The sequence below is a fragment of the Beta vulgaris genome, chromosome 4 (assembly GCF_026745355.1).
Source record: "Beta vulgaris subsp. vulgaris cultivar EL10 chromosome 4, EL10.2, whole genome shotgun sequence".
Lineage (NCBI taxonomy): Eukaryota > Viridiplantae > Streptophyta > Magnoliopsida > Caryophyllales > Amaranthaceae > Beta > Beta vulgaris.
The window spans coordinates 11,193,586-11,221,168 of record NC_079205.1 but is presented as its reverse complement, the minus strand read 5'-3'; the positions used below and the strand labels follow the sequence as shown (position 1 = coordinate 11,221,168).

The following is a 27,583-nucleotide window of genomic DNA, read 5'->3' as shown; positions in this document are numbered from 1 at the left end:
CCTTTGCAATATCCTTCCAAATCGGAAAATGGTGAGTCTTGACTTGAGTAGTTAAAAAGGTTCCCTTTCTCCAATATCTAACTTTTAGCATTCTTACCCACAACTTATCCTCATTCTTCAACACATTCCATCCCAATTTATCCATAAAAGCCGAATTCCAGGAATGGAGCTTCCTAACACCCAACCCTTCCTTCCTTATAGGACAACATATTTCTCCCAAGACAATCTAGAGAGGTAATGAGTTTTATCTACTTTGTTTTAGAGAAATCTTCTACTTTCCTTCTCTATTTCCTTAGTAATCGAAACGGGTAAAATTGAAGTCTGCATCCCATAAATCATGAAGGAAGAGATGACCGACTTCATTAGGGTACACCTACCAACCATATTGAGGAACCTCAGTTGCCACCCTCTTATGGAACTTTTAACTTTCTTCAAGAGCCCCCTAATAATCAGTCCTTTTAAGCTTATTAGGAATAATCGGGATCCCTAGATACTTCTCAAATCTCGTCGAGCCATGCATACCCATGCTACTGGTTAAGAGCCTTCTTCGTTGATGATTCGTTTTAGGAGGGAAAATGACATTGGACTTAGTAATATTAACCCTTAATCCTGAACAATTTCCAAACTCCTCAAGGACTTTAAGAATAACTTCACCATTTTCCTGGGATGCCTGCCCAAACAGTAAGACATCATCCGCATAAAAAATATGAGAAATATCAACATTCTCACCCAATTTTATCGGTTTCCAGCTTCCACTACCCACCTTCTCCCCAATACTCATAAACAAGTTTTCCATACAAAGCACAAAAATGTAAGGAGAAAGAGGGTAATCTTGATGGATACCACGAGAAGGACAAAAAGATGGAGTAACCTCTCCATTCCAAAGGACAAAGATTGTTGGGGAGCAAATGCAATCCGTAATCAGATCAACCAAAGATATGAGAAAGTTAGAACCCATCAAAGTATCCCTAATAAACCCCCACTCCAAGCTTCATAAGCTTTAGAGAGATCCACCTTCAAAGCCATAACATTTTTTTTCCGAGCTGCATTTTTTGAAGAAATGGGCCATCTCTTTAGCAGTAATAACATTCTCTTGGATGATTCTACCCGGGACAAAACTAGTTTGAGAAGGGTGTATGAGATCCCCCAAAAATGGCTTAATATGATTCGCAATAGTCTTGGTCAGGAGTTTATAGATCGTGTTACACAGCCCAATGGGTCTGAAATCCTTAAATTCCACAGGAGGATCCAATTTGGGGATAAGGGCGAGAAAGGAGTCATTAATACCCTGAGGAATCTTCTCCCTCTCAAAGGCCTTGGAAATGAGGGCCACCACACTCGGGCCTATATTCTTCCAATACTTCTTATAAAACAAGTCTTGGATCTCATCTGGCCCAGGAGATTTCATGGGAGGCATTTGGGCTAAGGCATTCCACACATCTCCTTCCCCAACCTGCAAACTCAACTTTTGTTTATCCTCCAGCGAGATCCCCATACTACTATGAAAGCTACATACCCTCGAAACTTCAGTATGGGACGTAGAGGAAGTACCTTTAAAAAAATCCACCATCATCACCTTCAACTCCTCATCTTTCGTCACCCAATCACCCCTTTGATTCCTAAGGCAAGCAATCTTCTTTTGGCAGTTTTTAATCTTAGCCAAGGTATGAAAATATTTTGAGTTCATGTCCCTATTCTAGCTCGCTCTATACCCGCTTTCTGAGTCCACATCACTCTTTCTTGCAGTAGAATCTCATTGTACTCGACAAGGATATCTTTTTCCAATTTAACAAGATAACTCGAATCCCTAATAGAAAGAGCCTTTTGAATAGCCCCAGTTTAGCTAAGATTCAGTTTTTCTTATGGGTAATATTACCAAAGATAAATTTATTTCAGTTAACCACATTGATGAGATAATGATATCTAGCTTCTAAAAAAGGAGTAAGCTCATTTCCCCAAGAATTGGCTATGACATTGTGAAAATCTTGATGGAAATCCCATGCCTCTTTACATCTAAAAGGGAAGGAATGAAACCTAGGGCGATCATCAAACAAAACAAGAATAGGGCAATGATCAGAGTAGGTACGAGGAAGATGAATTACTTTACAATGCAGAAAGACATCCAGTCACTCAGCATTAGCAAGAGCTCTATCGAGCCATTCTTTGATGAGGCAGTTACCTTCTATTCCATTAGTCCACATAAAATTTGGGCCTTGAAAACCCAAATCCAAAAGCGCATTCTTATTAATCAAGTTCTTGCAGTCCTTAGCCTCGGTAGCGCCCTCATTTCTTCCTCCCGATTTTTCAGCGCTACTCAAAACCTCATCCAATTCACCAGCCACCAGCTATGGAGTCCCAGAAGGGGGGATGGGTCATTTGTGAGATCTATCCAGTATTGTCTTCGTTCCGCCGCAATACTCGTAGCGTGCATACCCGTAATCAGAACTTCAGGAGTATTCACGTTCAGTTTAAACAAAGCATGGAAATGGTTAGGCTTGTAATCCGCATCAAGTACCTTGATATTTCTCACTAAAGTCAAAGAAATTTTTACCATCACTCCTTGTTATCTTAATGACCTTGTTATTTCGACTCTTGTTGATAATTCTCCTTAAGCTAATTTTATATGATGGGAATGACCTTTAATTTTTGGGGATTTTAGGGTTGTTTTGAAAATTTGTGTCATACTTCTGTAAGACTGACTTACAATAAAGTTATTATAATAAGACTACCTTGTTTTTGCCATAAAAAGCCACTTTAAGATAATAGGTCACCTATTACTAAATTTCATATTGATATGATGATGAGAGAGAAAACTCTTATCCGACCAGTCTTTACTTGTTCATTAGAATGTCGATGATACACTTCAAGGGGGAAAATGCAGGAATCACAAATTTTGAAGTAGAGCTGATCAAGGTTATCTCAGTCTAAATATTGTCCGGGCTTGGGTAGAATTTTTGCACCCGATCTTTTTTAGTTGGGATAGATTTTGGCAACCCAAAAATGACTTTTTAGTCTAAAAATCGACATGACCTAATTTTCGCCCGAAAAGTAGACTTTGGACACAAAAATAGGCCTGAAATTAGGCTCGACACACATGTCGTATGACGTATAGGATGATTTTTTTGGGCTGATTACCTCTATTTGGAAGTGAAAAGGTAGAAAAAGAGAAAAAGTCGTACGTTTTTTGGAAAATTTGCAAGAAACAACCTTTTATAAACACTTTTTGCAAGAAACAACCTCTTAATTTTTGTTTGGCATTTTACAACCTTAACCAAAATTTGTTTTAGATCAGACCTCATGGATATTTTCCGATGTTAATTTACGATCATAAGCGTTGGTCAAGGCATTGAACACCTTTAAGTGCGAAAACTGCACATAAAAACGCCTTGATTAACCCCTAGAAATGAGAATCAACGTCGGAAAGAAGGCTTGAGCTCTGATCTTGCAAAAAAAAAAAATTCAGTTAAGATTGTTAAGTACCAAAAAGATTTTAAAAGTTTGCTTCTCGCAAAAAAGTGTTTATAAAAAGTTGTTTCTCGGAAATTTTCCTACTTTTTCGATTTAAAGATTAAAACCTTAGATAATTAATTAAACGGATTTTTCACCATATACTCGACAAATTTTTTATTCACCATATATATCCTTGATGTTTTCAAAATTCACCATATACCCTTTAATTTCGTGATAACTTCACCATGTGCCTTTAATGATTAACAATTATCAATTCTTTAATCATTAAGCCTTGATTCTATTACTAAACCTTTGCTCGTTGATGCCTCCTTGCATTCATAATCTCCAGTGACTTGGCTGGCGAATAAGAGAGAGTTCGATTTGGCCTCAATCTCTAAACCCCCAGCCGCTTTGCACATCTTGATCCCAGCTAGCAGGGCCTTACACTCGACTTCATTGTTGGATGCGTGGCATTGGAACTTCAATAAATATTCAAACTTATCTCCTTTTGGAGATTGAGAAATGATTCCTGCCTCCACATCCGTTGGCGGTCGACGATCCATCTACCATGAGCGTCCAGTGCTTCCTGCCTTCAGCCAAATTAGCTATTGGATCTATAGTTGACCGAGTAAGCTCAACTATAAAATTTGCTATGGCTTAACCCTTGATTGCTTTCCTGGGTTCAAAGGTTATGTCAAACATGTTTGACTCGACAGTGCACTTTAATATTCGTCCAACAACCTCCATTTTCTGCAAAACTTGTTTTAATGGTTGGTCAGTATAAACTAGTACGCCATGAGCCTCAACATATGGTTGGCCATCACTAATGCTAATATAAACTTCTCGACCAAAGTATATCTACATTCTGCATCTTTGAGCACATGACTCACAAAGTATATTGGTATTTGCACTACTTCTTTCTCGGCCAGCAAGACAACACTTACAACCTGATGAGATCCATCTAAGTATACAAACAATTTCTCCCCCTCAGCTGGATTGGCCAACCTAGGTAACTGACATTAATGATCTTTGACTTGCTAAAGCGTGTTGAACCCTAGTTTTGGTGATGACAAAGGAATAAAGATAAAAAAAGTAATGAACTAACAAGTTGCAGTGTTAAGTGAATAGATTTTCGCAAGGTACCAATGAAAAGAGCAAAGAGAACACTAAGTCTAAGGAAGAAATCAAATTTAATTAGATTTTGAAGACTAAGTGAAAATGCTCAAGGAACTGATACTAGAGAAGAGTTGGAGCAAGAGTACCAAAGCAAGGCTTTTTTTTCTAGTTCCAATGTAAAGGAGCGAGTAAGAATTGGTAAGGAACTGTGGCAATTTAAAATGAGAATGAGTGTATGTTCCTCTGAAAGAAACGGACAAAGTGACACTGTTATATTGATCTAAAGGAACTAATAATCTATAAGGAACTAGACATATGTTGAATAAGTACAACGGTTAACTAATGATGTTTCATTGATTAGTGCCTTAATTATAGGAAACCATTTTTATTTAGTAAAAATCTAATTTTAAGAAAAAGATTTTTTATTTTTATTAGATAATAAAAATCCTTTTCGGTTTTAAAGAAAATAATTATAAAGATAATATTTTGATAAAAGGATTTAATTTTGATTTTCTTAATTAAAATACTTTCAATTAAAAATCAGATTTATATTTACTTGATAAATTTGTTGCTAAAATTAAGGAAGTAGTTTAGATCCTAACACACGTTCAACAGAGATCGTAGACTTCATGGGGAAATTAAATGAATGTGTTTTTTTGACTTGAGGAACATTTCGGGAAAATGATTTTACACTACACACGATCTAATCCCACGTTCTAGTTAAGCATTGCTATAAATACTTATGTTTAATTAAGTTCCAATTTGCGTCTGACGAAGTGAATTCGTGAGCTTAACTAAGTAAAGTGCCGGTGACTTCATTCTCTCATAACAACCATTTGTTCTTTGCCTTCTTACTCTAATTCAACTAAGTTTATTGATCATTGTATTTTGGTTTTGGGGTAAGCACATTTTGAGTGAAAAACTATAAAAGAGAAAACTTTGAGTAATGTGAGTTAAGGGAACAACTATTAAGGGAATAATTGTTCAGGAACTTGAGTTTGGGATCTCAAGGTGTGGCCCGTGAGTAGAATTAGGTTGTAACAGAGTTGTTTGACCTAATTAATGGAAGTGTTGTGTTTGAAATCCCTAGTGGTCGAGGTTGTTTCTTCTTGTTGGGCCCAAGAAGTTTTTCCTCATAAAAATCCCTTATGTTCCTTTAGCTTGTTTCTTTGTTTAAGTCTTATGATTCCGCAAAAAGTTGAGTTTAGTGTTCCTAGTGAAATAATGCACTTGCTCAGCTTATGCTGTCCATTCAAATTAAACTTAGCTTTTTTCTTGATTGTATTGAAGAAGTGGTGACATTTATCACCCGACTTAGAAAGGAAACAACCAAGATCTGCTTGGCAGCCAGTTAGACACTGGACTTCCTTAATCTTGGCTGGTGACTTCATGTCTAGGACGAATTGAATTTTTTTCAGGATTAGCTTCTATTCCGTGTTGATCTACAAGGCATCCCAAGAACTTCCCGACCATGACTCCAAAAACACATTATTGGGATTTAATTTTAGCTTATATCTCATGAGAGTCTCAAGGGTCTCTCGCAAATCACCAACATGGTCCTTCTCCGACTGACTTTTCACAACTATATAATCTATGTAAGCCCCCATGTTCCTTCCCAATTGTGACTGAAAAATTGTATTGATCAATCTTTGGAAGGTATCTGATGGAATTCCGAATAGTCTAAAAACTCGAACCTTGATTTTTTAATTAGTTTTAATAGAATTAAGTTCATTGAGAAAACAATAAGATCTGACATATAGATATATAAAAAAAAACATAAATAATTATTTATACAACAAATATTCTAGGAATAAAATAATTAGTCAATTGCATAATACCTCTGCAATGTCGTTGACAAACATTCATTTGATTCTTCATGTAATGTCATCATCATGTTATGATATAGGTTCAAAACTAAGTTTGTATTTTTAATCTTTATATAACTATTATTATATTTATCTAAAAGAAAGACTAAATGATGTCCTATCATTCATCTAGTTAAATATATTTTTATGAGTTGTAAAACTATATTATAAATGGGTCTTATTTTGAAGTATATTTCAAGCACTATCAAATGGTGAAAAATAATAATGTTTTGAATGAAGTAGCAAAAATTATATTCAATTTATATAATATAATAATTTAGGTTGTTTATTTAAAATGAAACTCTAATGTCTCGTTTTTCAAAACTCCTTTTATGTTTGTAAATATATGTAGGACTTTATTTTTTAAAATATTTGAAATAAAAATTAATGATATGACAGTCCTACGTGGTGCTCTCTATTTCATAAGTTGAAGAACTATATTGTAAATGGATCTTATTTTGGAGCATATTTCAAGCACTATCCAATGGAAGAACAAAAATTATAATATTCCAAATTACGTAGCAAAAGTTATACACAATTTACATAATATAATAATTTAGGTTGTTCATGCAAAATCAAACTCTAATTTTATCTTATCTAGAACTTTTTATGTGTATTTAAATCTATGTAGAACTCTATTTTTAAAAATATTTAAAATAAAAATTAATGACATGATAATCTTATATGGCACTCTCTATTTTATAAGTCGTAGAACTATATTGTAAATGGATCTTATTTTAGAGCATATTTTGAGCATTATCCAATTGAAAAAAATTATAATATTTCAAATTAATAAGCAAAAGCCAAAAGTCATACACAATTTACATAATATAATATTTAGGTTATTCATGCAAAATCAAAATCTAATTTTAACTTATCTACAAATTTGATAACATGACAATCCTACGTGGCACGCTCTATGACCTCGAAATCTTGAGGAGCTCCCTATGCTCCCGAAAAGTTCCTCATATATATATATACTATATTATTATATAATTATATAAATATATATATTATATAATATATTATTATATATATATATATATAATATATATATATATATATATATATATATATATATGAAAGATATAATTGTTATTGTCCCACATATAATACGCTATTTTTATGGTTATTTTAACATGTAACTAAAATAAAAAATAAAAAATATGTTATTTTTCATCCAAATAAATAAATTTTCAGAAGTTGTAAAACTATGTTGTATATGAAACTTATTTCGAAACATATTTCGAATACTCTATGGTAAAAAAATTATAATATTGTGAATTTGTAACAAAAGTTATATTCAATTTACATAGTATAGTAATTTAGGATGTTTATCTAAAATCAGAATGTAATGTTCACTTATCCAAGATACCTTATATGTATTTATATATATAGTGAATACTATTCTTTTTAAAAAAAAATTAATAATTGAAAACAATAATATGACATGCTCAGATGGAACTCTCTATAATATTCTAAGGTTAATTTTTAAAATCAAACTCTTTTCATCATCCAAAATTAAAATATATATGCAACTTTATCGCTATATATTACAGTTTTCGTTGTAACAATAAATTTTACTTAATAAATTTTGTTGCAATACTAAATTGTTTTGGTTCAGTGGAGCAATTATGGCTGATGTTTTGAAAGATAATATGTCTAATTCTGTAAATTGGACCTAATATAAAATGCTATAATCACATGTTGTACACTATACTTATAGCTTAATTATTATTATATTAATAAAAAAAGACTAAAAAATGTCTTACCATTCATCTAATTAAATATATTTTCATGAGTTGAAAAACTATATTATAGATGGTTCTCATTTTGAAACATATTTCAAGCACTCTTCATTTGTTAAAAAATGATAATGTTTTGAATTAGGTAGCCAAAATTATATACAATTTACATAATATGATAATTTAGGTTGTTTAATCAAAACTAAACGTAAATTTCTCCCTATTCAAAACTCCTTTTATATATTTAAAATAAAAATTAATGACATGACAATCCTACATGGTACTCTCTATACATAAGTTGTAGAACCATATTGCATATAGATATCTTATTTCGAAGCATGATTCGAGCACTATCCAATGGTACAAAAATTATAATATGAGTTACATAGCAAAAATTATACACAAACTATATAATAATAATTTAAGTTGTTCATTCAACTTGAAACTCTATTTCGCTTATCCAAAGCTCCTTTATAGAACTCAATTTTTGTAAAAAAAAATAAAAATAGAAATTGTTGACATGACAATCCTACGTGGCGTGGCATGCTCTATTCATAAGTTGTAGAACTATATTGTATATGGATCTTATTTCGAAGCATATTTCGAGCACTATCCAATGGTACAAAAATTATAATATTCCGAATTACGTAGCAAAAGTTATACACAAATTACATAATATAATAATTTAAGTTGTTCATTCAACACGAAACTTTAATTTTCACTTGTCCAAAGCTTTTTTATATGTATTTAAATCCATATAGAACTCAATTTTTGTAAAACAAATAAAAATAAAAATAAAAATTGTTGACTTGATAATCCTAAATGGTCTGGCGTGCTCTATTTATAAGTTGTAGAACTATATTGTATATGGATCTTATTTCGAAACATATTTCGAGCACTAACCAATGGTACAAAAATTATAATATTCCAAATTACGTAGCAAAAGTTATACATAAATTACATAATATAATAATTTAAGTTGTTCATTCAACACGAAACTCTAATTTTCGCTTATCCAAAACTCGTTAGATGTATTTAAATCTATGAAAAACTCTATCTTTTGTAGAAAAGGAAAATCAAATTGATAATATGATAATCATATATGACACGTTCTATACTTACGAAAAGTTTCTGATATATGTGGGAAGTTTTTTTTCAAATACCAGATTAGACACAATAGAGGATCTTAACTCGAAAACTAGGCCAGATCGACCTTGACCCCTGTTCCTTAGCACACGACTCGGAGCAGTAAGAAGAAGTTTTCATACGATCAAACTTCTATAATAATCTATATATATATTTGATCACACATATTCTCATCTCTCTCTACTCTATTCTGCGCACAATTGCACTAGCAGCCGCTAACAATGGCGGAACCTTCCTTTTTTATTCGCGGTCCTCGTCATTACAAGTACTTCTCTTTTTCCTATATTTCTTTTTGAATTTCGATTCTTCATCAATTTTTGAATTCTAATGTATGTTTTATCTTTCTGGGGTTTTGTTTTGTGATGAATAAAGGAAGAAATTTGTTGCAGAAGGTAGTAGCAGCAGTAGTTCGTCGTTTTTAGACACTGATATCATTGAAATTTCACCGCCTCCTGGCCCTCCTCCTATGTGGGAATCCAAGCCTCCCAAACAAAAATTGGTGATTTTTTTTTTTAATTTTGTTTTTCATCTTTTTGAATTTCGAATTAAAATTTTAATTTTTTTAAGTTTTTTTTTTTAAATTGAATTATGTGGGTTGATTAGGTTTTGATCATATGATTCTGGGTCGGAGTTTGATCATACATATATTTCATTGAAGTTTTATGTTTTATGATTAATTCAAGAAAAAAGAAAAGAAATTTGGTTAAATTAAACTTTAAAATTCAGTATTCAGTAGGAGATGAAAAAGCCTAAGAACTTTGTTATAATATTAATTGTGTTATTGACTTATTATGATATTTGATGGAGTTTATTGTGTTAAACATCACTAATTCACTAGTCTAATACTTCTATGTGTAGTATTATATATGGAACAGATTTTTACTTTGCGGAAGTTAGAGTAAATGTAAAAAAAGTTGTTACTTTTGAGCTTATTTCGATTAATTTGATTGTTGGAATAAGAACTTTAGTTTTTACTTCCTTAAGTGGAGGGGGTGATAATATAGGAGCTTATGTGATGATGATGCGAGATAGAGAGTGATGAATCAAAAGACTCATGTATTGAGGAGAGAGATAAGAGTAAATTAGTTAGCCTAATAATGTAATGCTGCAATTCTGATGGAACTTCCTTATTGCAATTGGAAGAGAGGAAGTATTATGTTTTGAAAAGCAATTGGTAATTGGTAGGGTTCCTTGAGTATTATGCTTTGATATTGTTGTTTTCTTCTTTTTTTCGTTTTGATCATGAACATAAAAAACACAATGTCATCAATTATGAGTAGTACTTGTAGTTTGAGTAATCTTCTCCTATCTATACTGAAGTGATTTTAAACTCTAACTTAGTTATTGATATGTAAAAAAAAAACAAGGAAATAAGCATAAGAGTTTTTCTTTCTTTTCTTATTTGGGGTTACTTGGTAACTAGGGCTGATTGGTGTCCGACATGACATGAGTCAACACACGACTTGGTTCAATGTAACATAATTTGCTATGTAATTCGTTTTTTCAGTTTGTAGTTTGCCTAAAATGGGGAAAAAAAACAGACGGACCAACCCTAATTCGCCTTTTCCAGATCGCAGTTTGCTGGGAGATTAGGGATTATGTTACACTAGTTTCGTTAGGCATAAATCCTTTTGCAACAAAAGTGGTTTTCCCGTTTTCCTTTGTTTGGTTTGTAAAGAATGGAAAATAGTATTCACAATAGTGGAAAACTATCCGTTTTCTTTAAAAGGTAGAGAGAATACATTTTCTTCCCTATTCTTCCCATGTAATGAATTAAACAAAGGAAAGCTTAGCTACAATTTTGTTTTCCCTTGCGTAATATACTCTGTAGGAAAAACATTTTCCATTGAAATTGTTTCCGTCCAACCAAACAATCTCTATAAGAGATATTGTTTCATTATTCCCTCCATCCCCAAAAGATTCCCATTTCTCCGTTTCAAGTTTTGTCAACGCATGTTTTGTATCATTAACTAGCTTTTAGGCCCGAGTTATTTCTCGGGTACTTATTTTTTAATATCTATTAATAATTTAATTTTAAAATAATTACACCATATATCACTTGGTGTAGCGGTAAATGTATCTTAATACTTATTAATAGGTCATGGGGTCGATTCAAGATATCATTATATTTTTCCCAAAAAAATATGATGATCAATCTACTGTTGGTTCATTGCACACGCGACAAAATTATAGTGCAAGAGGAAAGGTTCCACATGATACATAAAAGCACACCTGAAATAAATTATATACGCAATCAAGTAATTTGTATTACGATTAACAATTTATTGCCGCATTACTAATTACAACACATATCTATAATTTTGTGGAAATATGAATCACCACAAGATGTTAGACGAGATGGTGAGTGTTTGGAAATCCTTACCTGAGGTTAGGGGTTCAAGCCCAAACTTTAGCATATATATTTTTTAAAATAATGATCACCTGACTTATTGTTGGTTAATAGACACGTGGCAAAATTCTAGTGGCAGAAGGAGGGTGCTACGCGGCGCATAGACGCTGTTATGCACACCTTTTAAGATATTTGTAAAGATATCTTTAACTACATATTAATAGAAGTTTGATTTTCATAATGTACTCAACAAACGAATCAAACAAGACCCCACATGGCTACATTTTTTTATTATAAATTAATTTTTTTTTTAAATTCTCTTTATCATGAATAGTGCAAGATTAAATGGGAAACCCTTTTGGGACGGAGGGAGTATATGAGAAGCAGCCTTCTCTCCCAAATAGAATCCAATCTCTAAATTGCTAACTGGAATTGTACTTTCTTTTCAGTGACAACTATTGTTCCATTTCCATATCTGATCTGGATCCTCCTCTATTGCTCTTCCTTTAAATCTTGTAGGTGATGAGCTCATAGCTACTAAGGAGCTCTTCTCCTTTTGCTGGAAAGATTTTTGTGTCTTAATTCCTTTCACACCATCTGATATACATGTAATATTAATCTCTTCTTTTAATATTCCATGACCATCCAAAATTTGTCTGGAGTTACAAAAATAATAAGGATAGAGACGGGTAGAGGGACACTTCTGTTTCCTAGAATTCAAACATAAGCAAAAAAAATTGTTACAACTGAAGCCTCTTCTCTACAGCATATTTTTGATGATAATAGCCAACCATAAATTGCAGTCTCCTCTGTTGTGCTTATCTAAAAGTGATAACTTTTCTTCTCTCAGGCCTGATGCAAGTGTTAGCTTGTGCAATTGTGCTTATTCAAGATCTGCCGCATTCTTATTGTGATCCTTTTGTTTTATAATGGATCACTTTTTGACTGAGAGGAAGTGTTAATGGAGATTATGAAAAGATTATATTTTTAAAGTATACATTGACATGAATCCAACAACATCTCAAATACTCATAATATTAATTTCCTGTCAAAGCTAGTATATGAATAGCAATAGTTAAAATGTTGTAATTGGATCAAATGGAGGAAGTATTTTTCTTGCTTTGATGAGTTCTTCATAGTTAGTGTTAGATTCTGATTGTTTTTCCCTTTGTGTGAAGATTGTTGGCCATGAGATAATTGCTGTTGAAAATGAAGATCCTGATGATGTTGTTGTCATTGACGAGAAAGTTGCCGTTAATGGCAAAGGAAAGGTAATAATGTTCCTAAAAGTTGTTGTCAAGTTAGTAATTCAGTCAGCCTTCACTTTTCGCCAGTTTTATGTTGTTTTCATTATCAAGTTTGATGTTAAATGGACTTCTGAATTTCTCACTAATTTCAAATTTCCTCTCCCTACAATTTACAGAAACCTATGCTGAATTATTTTCCTGGAGATGAGGTGATTAGCCTTGATGGATTGCCTTCCTCACAAACAAAGGAATATGTCAAAGGGAATATGAGTCCTCTATTATCTTCTATTGATGATGACTTGGATCGACTTGATGTATTTTACGGTGATCATCAGTATGATATGCAGCAATCTTATATTGATAGTTTAAACATTCGATCTGGAACAGAAGCTACCATCCCCATGTGGCCAGCTTCAGCGGCAAGTAAGAAACATGAAGTACCTGCGAACAACTCGTCTCTATTTGGCACACCGAACTATTCTAATATCAGTAGTTCGAAAGTGGATGACTTCAAATCAGCGAGTTCCGTTAAACCTTCACCTTATAAAAATCATATGTCTAAATCTGCTAGTTTCTCCAGGTCTCCGATTACTTCAAGACATGACCTACCTAGTTTTGTAGAAGCTACCATCCCCATGTGGCCAGCTTCAGCGGCAAGTAAGAAACATGAAGTACCTGCGAACAACTCGTCTCTATTTGGCACACCGAATTATTCTAATATCAGTAGCTCGAAAGTGGATGACTTCAAATCAGCGAGTTTCGTTAAACCTTCACCTTATGAAAATCATATGTCTAAATCTGCTAGTTTCTCCAGGTCTCCGATTACTTCAAGACATGACCTACCTAGTTTTGTAATTCCACCAATGCCTCAGGGGTCATTTGCACATAGCACAATGAAGTCAGCTACTTCAAGCAGTCCATATTACCCCCATTCTGGCGGAAATGCATATAACGACTGGTTGCCATATCCTGTTCACGTCAATCAAAATCCTATTGTTACTAGCACTTACCTACCTATTGAATCTCTCCCTAGAGACAGTATAAGTCTTGAGGATATTATTTCTGCAAAAATTTCACCACCCTCCACTTATGGGCAAGGCAATTCTAGCTCAGATTCTATTTTGAAGAAGCTGGAACTTTTTAAGAAATTTGATACTTTAGGAGATCATTTAGGTCATTACTATGACAAGATAAAAACATCCTTCAAGCCGGTGAGTTTATGGATTAATTTATTTTGGTTTTTCTGCTCATACATACATACACCTGACAATATCCTTACAGAAGAATTTGTGAATTTGTTTTTCTGATTTTTAACAGTCCGATAGCTGGGCAAATAAAATTGCAGATGAGTGGAGGATGCTGGAAAAGGATTTGCCAGGTGATTCATCTTGACTATAGGCTTATAGTTAGGATTATGTTCATTACCAATAATTACTATAGTTTGGAAATCATTTTCCTTTCTTTTTTATTCTTTTTGTGATAATTCTATATTTGAATTCCCATTGAAGCCTGCAAATATGTCAACAAACAAATCTTGTTGTTACCATGTAGGGGGGGATACACTATGGGGGCCTTTTGGCACCCATCTCTGCAGTACTGGCTGTTGCATTTTTGTCAAAAACTTTTCTGTGATTTGCATTAGTTGCTGTCATGCTGATTGTTCTTTATCTCCGTATCTTCTGCAGATACAATATTTGTTAGGGTCTACGAGGCTAGGATGGATCTTTTGAGGGCTGTCATGATTGGAGCAGATGGTACACCCTATCATGATGGCCTCTTCTTCTTTGATGTTCATTTCACTTCCTCCTATCCAACTAATCCACCAGTATGTATCTGGTCATGGCTATCTTGTTAGTTTCTTTTTTTTTCTATTACATGGAACTGACAACGTGAATTTTCTTTTCCAGCTTGTAAATTATCATGCTCACGGCCTCCGAATTAATCCTAATTTATACAATTGTGGTAAAGTATGCCTGAGTCTTCTGGGCACTTGGAGTGGAACAGGAGTTGAGCAATGGCGTCCTTGTAAGTCAAATATGCTACAAGTCCTTGTCTCAATACAAGGGCTTATCTTAAATGCAGAGCCTTTCTATAATGAGCCTGCTTATGAAACGACCAAAAATTCCATTTATTGTAAAGAAGAGTCCAGGGATTACAGTGAAACAACCTTTCTTCTATCACTGAAAACAATGCTTTACACGATGAGGAACCCGCCAAAGGTATATTGCTGTCTTAACACCTTTTTTTCCAATTTTTTTTTGTTCGGAAGAATAACCCTACTGATGTTGGTAGCAATCATGTAGTTTTTCCTATCGGAAAAGTTGATAAAAATTTTGTGGGAAATGAGAAAGTGCGATTGTTATTAATATTCCAGGCCTTTGGAGTATTCCAAATGCAGCGATTTATGGCGTTGCACTATGTTGGCTATAAAATATTTGTTTAACTCAGAATATAACTGAAGTGTGCTTTTCTGATGCATTATTTACATTATTATGAAATGGCCTTAGGTTGGATAATAATGTCTACAGTATATGAAATGACAGTGACCAACCTCTGTAATCTTGATATAATTTCTGAAAAAGAACTTTCTCATCAGCATAATATGCTTGCAGACGCAAATATACCTTAAATTTTTTTTATATACTTGGGCATTTAGCTGAGGTTGATGTTTTATCTCCCTGAAGCTGTGTATGTTGCATAAAGAGGGGTTTTTGTTTTTTCTTTTTCTATATGTAAACATGTAATAAAGCTTCTCTTATTTACTTGGTTGCAGCATTTCGAGGACCTTGTTTACGGGCATTTCCACAAGCGCGCTCATGATATACTGGAAGCATGTAGAGCATACCTCAAAGGTGTTGAAATGGGGAGTTTTGTCAAAGGCAGGATCCACGGAACAACCAAAACTTGCTCTCAACTTTTCAAGACGAATTTGCCACTGTACATCAAAACTCTCGTGGAAGCTTTTACTAAAATTGGTGTCAAGGATTGCGAGAAGTTTTTAATCAGCTAAGCAGTTAGAGGAATTCGGTCGACTTTCGGGGACACAGGGAGGCAAAACTGCGTTCCTTACAACCGGTAATTTTGGACTTAGGATCAATGGAAGCTTGGTATATATTCTCACTAATGCTAATTATCCCTTAATGTTATTGTGTATAGGCATAGGTAATTTTGGGGATAGCACTAGGTGGTAAGAATGTGGTTAGTAAAAAACTTATTTATTTCCACATTTCTTCTTTTGGTTGGAGCTTAGTTTTTGACATTATTAGCAGAAAATGTTCAATTTTATATCAACTATGATTTTGTTGCTAGAATTATATTCGTTATTAGTGAAGTAGAATTATTTTTGATGAATTTGCTTGGTGTTTCTCTAAGACCTAGCTTTAAGCACTTTTTATGCAGAAGAATCGGGAGTGATCTTAGTCTAAAAGATCGAGAATTAGGAGCTTCTTATTACTTCTAGTTTAAAGTTCTGTTAGAAATAAAAAAGATGAATTTATTATTTAAAGCTATTTAACATTTACAATAAAATTACAATAACTGAAACAAATTTAATAAAAACAAACATAGTCTTTTGTGAAGGACTATGATTGATTGAATGACCCTAAGAGCATACACAACCGTTGGATTCTTGGGGGTTCATGAGGAGAGTGTAATAAAAAATAAGAGAGGGAGTATAAAGAGGAGAGAGAAGAAGATGAACTGGGATTGGGGTGGGCCGTCCATCCCAAAAAATTGTCAGCCAAAGCTATATAATGGTGGGCATGTGGCAAGAGTAGATTGGGTCCGTTAATTTAGTTTTGATTTTTTGGAGTATGGTATACACTAGGAGAGAGAGTTTCATAATCCTATAAATCAGTCTAACCATTGGGAGTAAAAAAAAAAATAAGGGTTTTTGGGTAAGTTAGGCATAAATAAGGTGGGTCAACAACCCACTACTAATAGAAATGAATAAATAGTGGGATCCAACTCATCAGTTCTAATAGTTTTTCAATGTTGTATTTCTAGTGGGTTAACTACCCACCGGGTAGATATAGCATTGCCCTAATATCTGACAATTCGTTTCAGTAACGGTAATTATCTAAATACACCTTTAATGTGTAGATCTGTTGCTTTATCATAGATTTGAGAGAAATTATTTCATCTGGATTGCGGGGGAGGATTGATAACCATTGCAAGACCGCATTAACCATCAATAATTATTGAAAGCTTTTTACACTAGAAAAAGCTTAAAGTGCATTGAGCAACTAATACCTTTGTAAGCCAAAGATACTTCATCCCTCTCAAAATATAGTTTCTATTTTTATTTTAGGTGTCTCAAAATATAGTTCTTGTTTCTATATTTAGTTTCACATTTTCTAGTAATTTGCTTAGAAAAACCGTGTCCCTGTTATCTATTTGCATATTGAAATTAGTTTTTTGCTTTGTTTATTCAACCCAAGTCTTACAATTAATTCTCTTTTACCAATTATTCTTCATTCTCTCATATAATCATCTTTTCCCATACTACATTTATTTAAATAAAACAAAAAATATTTACTATCTCTCTTAGATTCTACCTACTTTAATTCCCGTGAAAAACTAGAATCATGAATATTTTGGGACGGATAGAGTACAAACTAAATGACTTCAATGAATTCATTGAATCTTTTGGGAAACGGCACCATATATCTATACTAATTACTACCTATTGTATACTAAAGTCACTACAATGATTTCCTTTTAAGCATATCTATATTTCATAATGGTTGCATTAGAATTGTAAATAAAAAGATTTATTGATAACTAGGAGCATGAAAAATAGAAAAAATATCATTCCAACTCGAACAAAAGCCTCGATATTGTTGCACTCTAAACATCGTCTAGATAAACAATCCATCTTATCAACGTAATCCCAAGAGATATTTAGTAAGCTTTTTATTGATATTTTTGTAGAATTTTGCCATCCTCTCAAATATTATTGAGTACCTTGCAACTAAATTAAGAGAATGAAGTATATATAAAGGTGATATATAAATAACTTTTAAACATATGAATATTCTGTTGAACATGTAACGTACCTTATTTTGCACCCAAACAAATCGCCAATAAAAAAAGCTCCAACACGTGAAATAATGTCAATAACAATTTCTTTGGGAAGGTGTTATAGTAAACATATTTTTCGAGTTTGAGGCTCCATAATAAGAAATAGTTTTACCTGTTTTCCTTTATAAAATTTCAAATCATCTAAGATGTACACAAAACTAATTTATAAGTACAATAAATTTAGGCCTCAACAACACATGTTATGTATGCCAATTTTAATAAATACATAATAAATAATCATTCAATTTTCATAAGATTTGATTCCGTTAATATACAATTTCCTAAATCTATTCGATCATAATATCTCTATTATATAAGGGAAGGGGGGAGCAATGGTGTCCTATTTTGAAATGCCAATTTTGCCCCCCTTCTCTTTCTAAATTACAAAATAGTGTTTGTATTTTTGACTTTGCTAAATTTAAGAGCTGCCTATATTTGGCAAACTGTATTCCTCCTTTTTTTCCTAAAAAGATGTTACCATATCCAGTTCCCACAGCCACAGTCAAGAAAAAAAATATTTCGTGCCATATATCATATAGGTTGTGCGGATTCGATTATGGGCTTATAATTACACAATACTACGATCTAATAAATTTTTTATAACTCAGAAGAGAAGCTCCAAACAAAAGAGGGAAAAAACTAAGATAAATTTAAAACGCTAATAACTTAATAGGTCATGATTAGATTAACAATATTCGTGCATTTCCAGAATATTATTATGTTCGCAATGACATTTTCTGAAATTTTCAATGATATATAATTTTTTTTTCTAAAATGTTCAAATTTTGACTCTTATGCCGAAGAAAATCGAGTTTCTGATTCGAAAAAAAATTCAAGCACGCATCACGTGCAAAAAATTCTAGTATTTTATACTCCCTCCGTCTCCTAAAGATCTTCCCACTTACTGTTCCTACAGATAGCAAGGAAAATCAAGTTGTGTGGGGCTGGTGTGAGTAAAGTAGGAGAGAGAAAGGGGTTAAGATAAATAAACAAATAAAAAGGGGTTAAAGTAGGAGAGAGAAAGGGAGTAAAATTGAATTAATAATGTAATGGTGGACCATATGATAGTGACATGAGAGGGTAAATAGGAAATTTGTTTTGCCAAATAAGGAATAAAGCAAAAGAGGGAAGATCTTTTGGAAACACCCTTAAACGGAAAGAGGGAAGATCTTTAGGAAACGGATGGAGTATTATAAACAACTACGTAATTATAGTTATTTACATATTCAACAACTTTACATATATATATTTTAACCACAAATAATTGATTCAAATAAATATGAAAAGGAAAGTTTAATATCATAGTAAAAAAGAATTCCGTACACGTTTTATAAAAGGAAAATTTGTTATATCATACATGCCGATTTTTTTATTCTAAAAATGTTGGATCTTTTTAATAGGAAAAAAATGCACGTTTATTATGAAAAATGTACATATGGACGGATTTTTTGTAAAGCAAATATTATTGTCATTTTCAAAATCTACTTCAGGAAGAAAATCACTATATGTGACGTATTTGCAAGATATATTATGTCACGCTTAAATCAAGTCCATGATTAAGTCATATAGTTGTCGTTTTATAAATAAAAAGTTTCGTTAGATTTATAAATATATATGATTTCGATCCATGACACCTACACAAATCGACTTCTTTATTACATGCATATTACTCGTGTATATGATGTATATCTTCAATTTCGAATCATGTACCAATATATAAGGTCGTTGTGTATATAAATTTTAAAAACATTGATTTCAATTAACCATTTCCATAAACGATTCATATGCTATTTTTACTTCATTTAAATAGAAACTTTTTAAGGAAAGTACGCCTGTATGATACTATTACACTAAAATTATCATAATTAACTTCATTTTTTCTTATATATGACTTATTTAATATAAAATTTTGACTACAGCTAGTATTACTATGTTTGTATTTTAAAGCAAAAAAATATAGGAATATCATATCAAAATGCAAATCTCGCAAAAAGCTTATATAACGATAAAATAGATCACACTATTATAAAATTTCAATAATATTGTTGACACCAATTCAATGACATGGTGCAAGTAAATAGATAAAATATTCTTTAAATTGTAAAAAAAAAAAAACGTCTTCTATCAATTTTATCTTATTAAATTGTAATAAGATGATTTGAGTGTTATATATCATACCAATATAATTAGATCTACTAATTTATGAATTTATCTATAATTATCAAATAAATGATTATAAACATGTTTTATGGGTCATATTTTGATTCAAAAAATAAATAAACTTCTATTAAAGCCAGCCATATATTTAGGTAAATGATATTTCATAATATGCTATTTATATATATAAAATATTAACTACCTTGATTCAAACGAACTTTATATGTCGGTATTTCTATTATAAGGTTAGACATATTTTATTTTTCCATATAAAACCCCTTGAATTTATAATTTTATATCTTTGATTATGTATTGTATCAAAATAATTTTAAAAAACTAATTTCCAGAAATTAATTGATCTGATTCCAACTTATTTATGGGTGATTGATTATTTATGCAATTAGAATTACCATATACTAAGCATGTCCGATTCATCTTACTTGATTTATGGGTAATTGAATACTTTTTTGGAAATAATCACGATTCACGAAATTAATAGAAGGTTAGAGTCATGATTTATGGATTTGAAGGAATATTGTAGCCAGTTTTTCAATTGATGTTAGACACGTGGCGAATTTTCGGCTACGCTTACAATGACGTTCTCTTAGCTTTGCTTCACAAACCTTGAAATGAATTGTGAGGCGGGGGTATTAATGAGCCAGGATGGCTCACAAACTATTCGAGTTTGGCTCAGTCAAAGTTCGGTCAAAGCTCGCTCGAGTTCGAGATCGGCTCGAGACTCCAACGAGCCGAGCCTGAGCTACCTTAAGTTCGGCTCGAAAGCTCGCGAACAGGCTCGATAATTTTTTAATTAGTAAAAATATTTCATTAATATTTAATGTAAGATAAATTTTTTTTATTAATAACTATGGTTAAAAGCAACCATGTTAGTAATCCTAATATCTTCAAATATTAAGTTGTTGTTTAAAATTTGAATGATAAGTGTTGTTAGTTGTCAGTGACAAAATATAATCAAAATTCGTGCAGTATCTTAGTGCTTTAAATCACATGAAACTTCTACTAATGTTAAGAAAAATATTTAAAAAGGAACAAAGCAAATTAAAATTACTTAGTATCGTTGACTCAAAATTGTATTGAATTGTATTGAATCCGATAAACCCACTTACAACCAAGTAAATTCTTATCATAGTTGCGAGGTACCAACTCCCATGTGTCACTATTAATTAAAGCCTTATATTCATCAAACATAGCTTGACGCCAACGTGAGTCTTTAGAAGCTTGTTTCAAGTTAGTAGGTTCAGACTCGATAATGTTAGTTTTTGAATCCATTATGACCTTAGGCCTGGAGACTCCGTCTTTTAAGCGAGTGACCATAGGGTGATGGTTGAGGGCAACATCGGGAGACGAAGACATACGGGAAGAGGGGGACACACCTAGAGATCGAAGAATACTCGGAGACGACGAGGGAAGTGGGTGAGCACACGCTTGAGACCCAGCGCGCTCAACCGACCGTGTGGACGAGCTGACGAGGGAACCAGCGGACGTTGTGCTGGCAGTATAGGCCAGGCAGCATGTGGATAGGAGTGGGGAGAAGGCCAGCAAGAGCTGAAGAGACAGAGGGCGAGGCAGACTCTTGAGTGAGGGAGGGTGTAGACCCAGCGCGCGATGGACTGGCAGCGGGGCAAGGCAGACACGGGTGCCGGGGAGAGGGGAAGATGGAGATGGCCATCTTGGGAACCGGCAGCAGCGCGGCGAGGGGCGGAGGGACATGATTGTCCCGTGACACGGCCACAGGGAGGGGACGAGACATTCGTTGGACTCCAAGCAAAATCTAAGACCAGGGGCGACGTGTAAGGCATTGTGGATTTAGTTCCAACAAGACTGCAATAAGGAAACTTATGTTCATGAAAAAGAACATGATGACTAGTGAACACTTTGTTGGTAGTAGGATCAAAACAACGATAACCTTTATAATCCAATGCATATCCAATAAAAACACATATTTTAGATTTAGGCTTTAGTTTGTTTATTTTAGAATCCAGGAACAAAGGGAAGCCTTCCAACCAAACGTTTTCAAAAAGTGATAGGAAGGGAGACGATGAAACAATTTTTCAAAAGGAGAAACACCCCCTAAAACCGAACTGGGTAATCTATTGATGGTGTATGTGGAAGTGTATGATGCATCAACCCAAAATTCAGCAGGAAAATCATAACGAATTATCATAGTACAAGCCATTTCAATAATATGACGATGTTTGTGTTCCATACCCAAAATTCAGCAGGAAAATCAAATGAATGATCAGAGTTTAGATTTTAGAGTTAGGGTTAATTGTGGTAAAATCGTAAATAATGCAAACGGAAAGTTAACGACAGTTACGAAAATGGCATTATTGGGTGAACGTTTTCGAAAAGTCAGGGATATATGGTGAATATCTGAAACATTGGGGCACAACAAGAAAATAAGGTTTTAACCACGGTCAAAATCCGTCGGTAAAAACACGGAGGCCGTCGGTAAACGACCGTCGGAAAAAACCTCGTCGGTAATACAATATTTTCGTCGAATATTCTAAAATATTTATTGACACCATTAACTGTTGGTAAATTGTTGAATTGTTACCAACGCTTTAAACCGTCTGCAATTTGCCACTTTTTAAATCTGTATGTTTTTTTTATTTTCTTTTCCATAATATTTGAAACAATAAAAAATGCAATTAAACTAAAATCAAGACTTTGTACATATACAATGTAATAAAGATAAATATTTCATTTATCAATTTGTAAAATATTACATATGTGCTTCCAAAAAGAATACAATAACTTTGATAAATCTAATAAAAAAATCCGATATACTTAAAATCAAATACAACTAATACAATTAAAATATGATAAATCTTAAACAAAAAAAATAAAAATTTCTAACTAAAATTACTAAATTTCTAGATCTTCAATCTTGAGCTTCAATCTTGAAGAATCAAATTTTGTAACCAAAATCAAAAACACATATCAGAAAAAAATGAACATAAACCATACAATAACTTAATCAAACTAAATTACACACCAAATGCATACGAAATATGATGATAATAATTAAATAAAATAAAATAAATTATGATAATAAATCTGAAAAATAGAATAGCACAATATATCTGACAAATAAACCAAAGAAAATCAAAATAAAAACAAAATAACCCTAAACCCAAATAAACCCGGGAACGCACCCACCTAAACCACCCAAAAACCCTAACCACCCACGAAGCCACCAACTCAAACCACCCAAAAACCAAAACCACCCACTAACCCACCCACCTAAAAGCCCTAAACAACCCTAAACCCAACTCGCAACTGCGCACAACTGCGTACAATCGTGCCACCCCGCACAACCCAGCCCAACTCGCAACCCCACCCCAACCCCAACCCCAACCCCGCACAACCCCAAATTTCGACCCCAGATGGAAACTTCGTGAGGAAAGAGGAGAAACCGTGAGTAGAGAGAGAGAGGAAGAAACCGTGAGAGGAGAGAGGGAGGAGAGAGAGGAGAGAGAGCGTTATTTTAAGAGAGAGAGAGAGAGATGGAAGGAAGGATAAACGACAGTCTTTTATTCGGTAAAAAAAACTAGTTAGCATTTACCGACGGTTTTTCCGTCGGTAATTTGAATGGTCATCGCTAATTACCGACGGGTCTTGAAAAAACGTCGGTAAAAGTTTATTTCCGCCGGTAATTTTGTCCGTCGGTAAAATCTGTCGGTAGTTGTTAATTTACCGACGAATATTTTGGCCGTCGGTAAAATCCGTCGGCAAAGACGCGGATTCTTGTTGTGGGGGTATATGATGAATTTTCCGATTTTCGGGGGTATTTGGTGAAAAATCCGTATTTTTAATTTATTTCTTGTTACAATCAAACAATTACTTACTATTTGTTATCGTTCTTTGCTTTCATTTTTTGAAAAAAAAAACTAAAAACAAAAATATGAAAACCATAAAACGTAAGGCTTGTTCTTCATTGTTTATTTTCGAGTTTTCAATTTTTTTGAAAAATAATAAATAATAATATGAATACCAGAAACAAGCTTGTTCGTTATTCTTTATTGTTTCGAGTTTTCAATATTTTGAGAAACTAAAAACAAAAATATGAAAATCCAAGGCCTGTTTTTTATCGTTTTGTAATAAGAAAAAATTAGAAGAAGTGAATTTTTACTTTTTAGTTGTCAGTTTTTAAAACCATCATGATTTCAATAAGTTTCACTAATTTTTGGTTCATTACAGGACATATATTATATGATTTTCAAAAGCAAAAAATTAAAAACCACTCTGATACCGAACGGGCTAAAAGTAGTTTCCAATATTCTATTGTGAGTTTTCAAAATTGACATTTTTAATATAAGTATGACTAATTATAAGTTTATATTCATAAAACCGAAAACTGACAGTAATGACAAACATACTCGAGCTTCCATTTTTCTATTTTCACTTTTCAAAATTGATATATCTAGTACAAATATGACTCATTTTTAACTCAATAAATTCTTTATATCATATGACTTTTATATTCATAAAATAAAATAAAAGTCGTAAAAACTAACAGTAATCCCAAGTCTTTTTCCCTTTCCTATCTTACCTCCTCCTCCAAGAAACATTTCATCATTTCCCACTAAGTCAATAAAAAAAATTCAAATGGACCTGGTGCACACGAACTTAGTGTGCACCGGGTTGGTAATTAATATTAACTTCATAAAGTGAGTTTTACAGAGATATAGTGAACTTATATACAATATAATAGATTTTATTAACGAAAAACATCTAGTGAAATTATATGCAATACGATGGATGAATAAAGAAAAAGGTTAGTTTCAACATACAAGAAGATCTAAGTTGCGTAGTATATATCATGACACGTGTTCTAACATATAGAATGATTTAGTTTCTGCATGATATAATGAGGGTTTGAATGATATAGTGAGTCTCTGCTTGATTTAGTATGCGTTTGAATGATATAGTGAGTTTCTGCATGATATAGGGTGTGTCTGACTGATACAGTGAGTTTATGTATTATATAGTGTATGTTTGAATGATATAGTGAGTATGTCTAAATTAATATAGTGGGTTTTCTGCATAATATAATGTGGGTCTGAATGATATAATGAGTTTTTGCATAATAAAATGAATTTCCGCATGAAATAGTGGATTGCTTAGTAATGATACTTTTTTTTTTTTGACGGGATGTACATTAATGTTAACGTAAATCGAATTCACACTAGTCAGGTTGTTCGGTCAATACTAGACACTACTATCGTTAAACTTTTCGTCACCTAAAACTAAAAGCCCCCACGTCACAATGTTCTAAAACCCTAAACCCTAACCCCTAACCCCACCCTTTAATATCAAACTGCCACCTCCTCTTTCCATTTCCATTCCTAAACCCCAACATCAATCAACAAAAATGGCGGCATCACAAACAACAACAATTCTATCTTCAAAAATGTCCGCCTCTCTCCGCCACCTCCTCCTCCGCCACTCCACCGCCAGATCAACCGCCATTGCCTCCGCCGCCGCCGTCTCTCTCACCGGAAAACTCCCCGCCGATTACTCTCCGGCAATAATATTCTCCAACGAGAAGCCGAAGATCGTTGGAATTAATGTCGATTCTTTGAACTTCGTTGGCCGGCCCGTGGATTGGCCGGCTTTTTATCATCAACAGATTGTTTTTGAGGCCGTTGCTCGAGGTGATCGCAAGGTAGATTTAAACGATGAGGAAGATGGTGATTTTAAGGACTCGGAAGGCAGTGATTTCGATATGGATGACATCGATGATGATGACTTTGATGATGAAGATGATGAAGACTTTGATGATGATGATGAGGAATGAAATGTATTGGATGAAGAAGAAATTATAGTAAGCATTTGTAATGCTGGATTAAGATTTTTTTTAATTTTTTGACATGGAATGGTTTTGATTTTCCATATTTGTTATGAATGAATGCTTTATAGTTATTTTGAATTTTTTATCCAACTCTTTGAATGGGGAGAAAAAAAAAATACTGATGATAAGAACTACTAGTGATATCAAGCAAAACGAGTTTTGGACGGTTAATATCTGTTATAAATGCTACAATATTATATAGTAATAAAATAATTTGTATATTATAAAGGAAATGTCTTAGTGCATGTTTGGTTGCAATGGGAATCAAATGCTCATAAGAATTTACAATTTGTGTAATATTAATTCCCTTATGATATTTTTTGGAATTGGTCTAAATTGTTTGCTTGTTTGGTAGTTATAAGGTGAGTTGTAATTCATAGGAATTGTGAGTGATCAAGTAAGGCCGTAAGGGGTAGGTAATTTTTGTTGTCGACGTAATTTTCAGAATACCAAACAACCACTTATGATTCGTTTGATTCAACTTTTAGGTGAATCTTGAATGCTATACTTACTCGGGGAATAGCCCGGGTCTAATAACTAGTTATATTAGGGAATGGAGGGAGTAATAGAATCTAAAAGCTTGTTCGATATTTGATGTGAAATTGAAGGCTATACTTAAGTTCTTGAATAAAAAGATTAGTTCTTTATGTCTTCTTTAATGAATCTTGAATGAAAGAATGTGTTTTTATTTGTTCTTGATTGATTCTTTAACCAAGAAGGTGAATCTTGAATGTTAATTCAAGACTAAGGTTCGAAAGTCCTATGCATCACGCACAAGAAATTCAAGGATATGAAATTATCAACTCCTAACCAAGGGTGATAATAACTGGATTTGCATTCACTGCTTAAACTTGGATTCACTCCTAAAACGTTAATTCCACAAGGAATAGGTTAAACTCAAAAACATCTCTACTTTATTCAAATGGCCGAAAATCCTATTTATATTACAAGATTTTCCTAAACCTACTAGGACTAGAAAAGTTTAAAGATAAAAGATATATTCCTAAAGATAACTTCCTAATCACACGCCTAAACCTAACTACTTCACACGCCTAACATAAGATAAATACTACTTAAATAAATAGGATTCCTTTATCATTTAAACATTTACGTACTTAAATAAAACCCTAAATTACATAGAATTCTAACAGAACTAGAATACTACATAATATTATTATTCTATCATATCAATATTACTATTAATTTTCGATTTTTGGTATTCTAAATTTCTAAATTCAGAGTGTAACTTGTGTAATGTACTTCAATTGTTTATTTTCTGGGCTACACAAAGAGATGCCAGGTCACCCTTTAAAGGGATGTATAGTGAACTTCTATAGTATTTTCTTCGAGGAAAGAACTCCAATTGCATTTAGGGTGCGTTCTGTTCAACTTAAAAAATTAAGTTTTAGGTCCAATAAGTTCAGATAAGTTCAAATAAGTTCAGATAAGGTCTAATAAGGGCAATAAGTTCCAATAAGGTCTAATAAGGTCCAATAAGTTCTAATCAGGTGCAATAAGTTCCAATCAGGTGCAATAAGTTCCAATCA

The 27,583-nt window shown here is 33.0% G+C and overlaps 1 protein-coding gene across 1 annotated transcript; it reads left to right on the top strand.

Annotated features, from left to right (window-relative positions):
• The first annotated feature begins 9,348 nt into the window (after positions 1-9,348).
• Positions 9,349-16,270, top strand: LOC104891566 (probable ubiquitin-conjugating enzyme E2 25). The gene is made up of 8 exons (XM_010677271.4): positions 9,349-9,587; positions 9,695-9,821; positions 12,851-12,943; positions 13,096-14,130; positions 14,237-14,297; positions 14,605-14,744; positions 14,827-15,138; positions 15,693-16,270. Exons 1-8 carry the CDS (start codon positions 9,544-9,546, stop codon positions 15,927-15,929), a joined length of 2,049 nt encoding a protein of 682 aa, XP_010675573.2. The 5' UTR covers positions 9,349-9,543; the 3' UTR covers positions 15,930-16,270.
• The last annotated feature ends 11,313 nt before the right edge of the window (positions 16,271-27,583 follow it).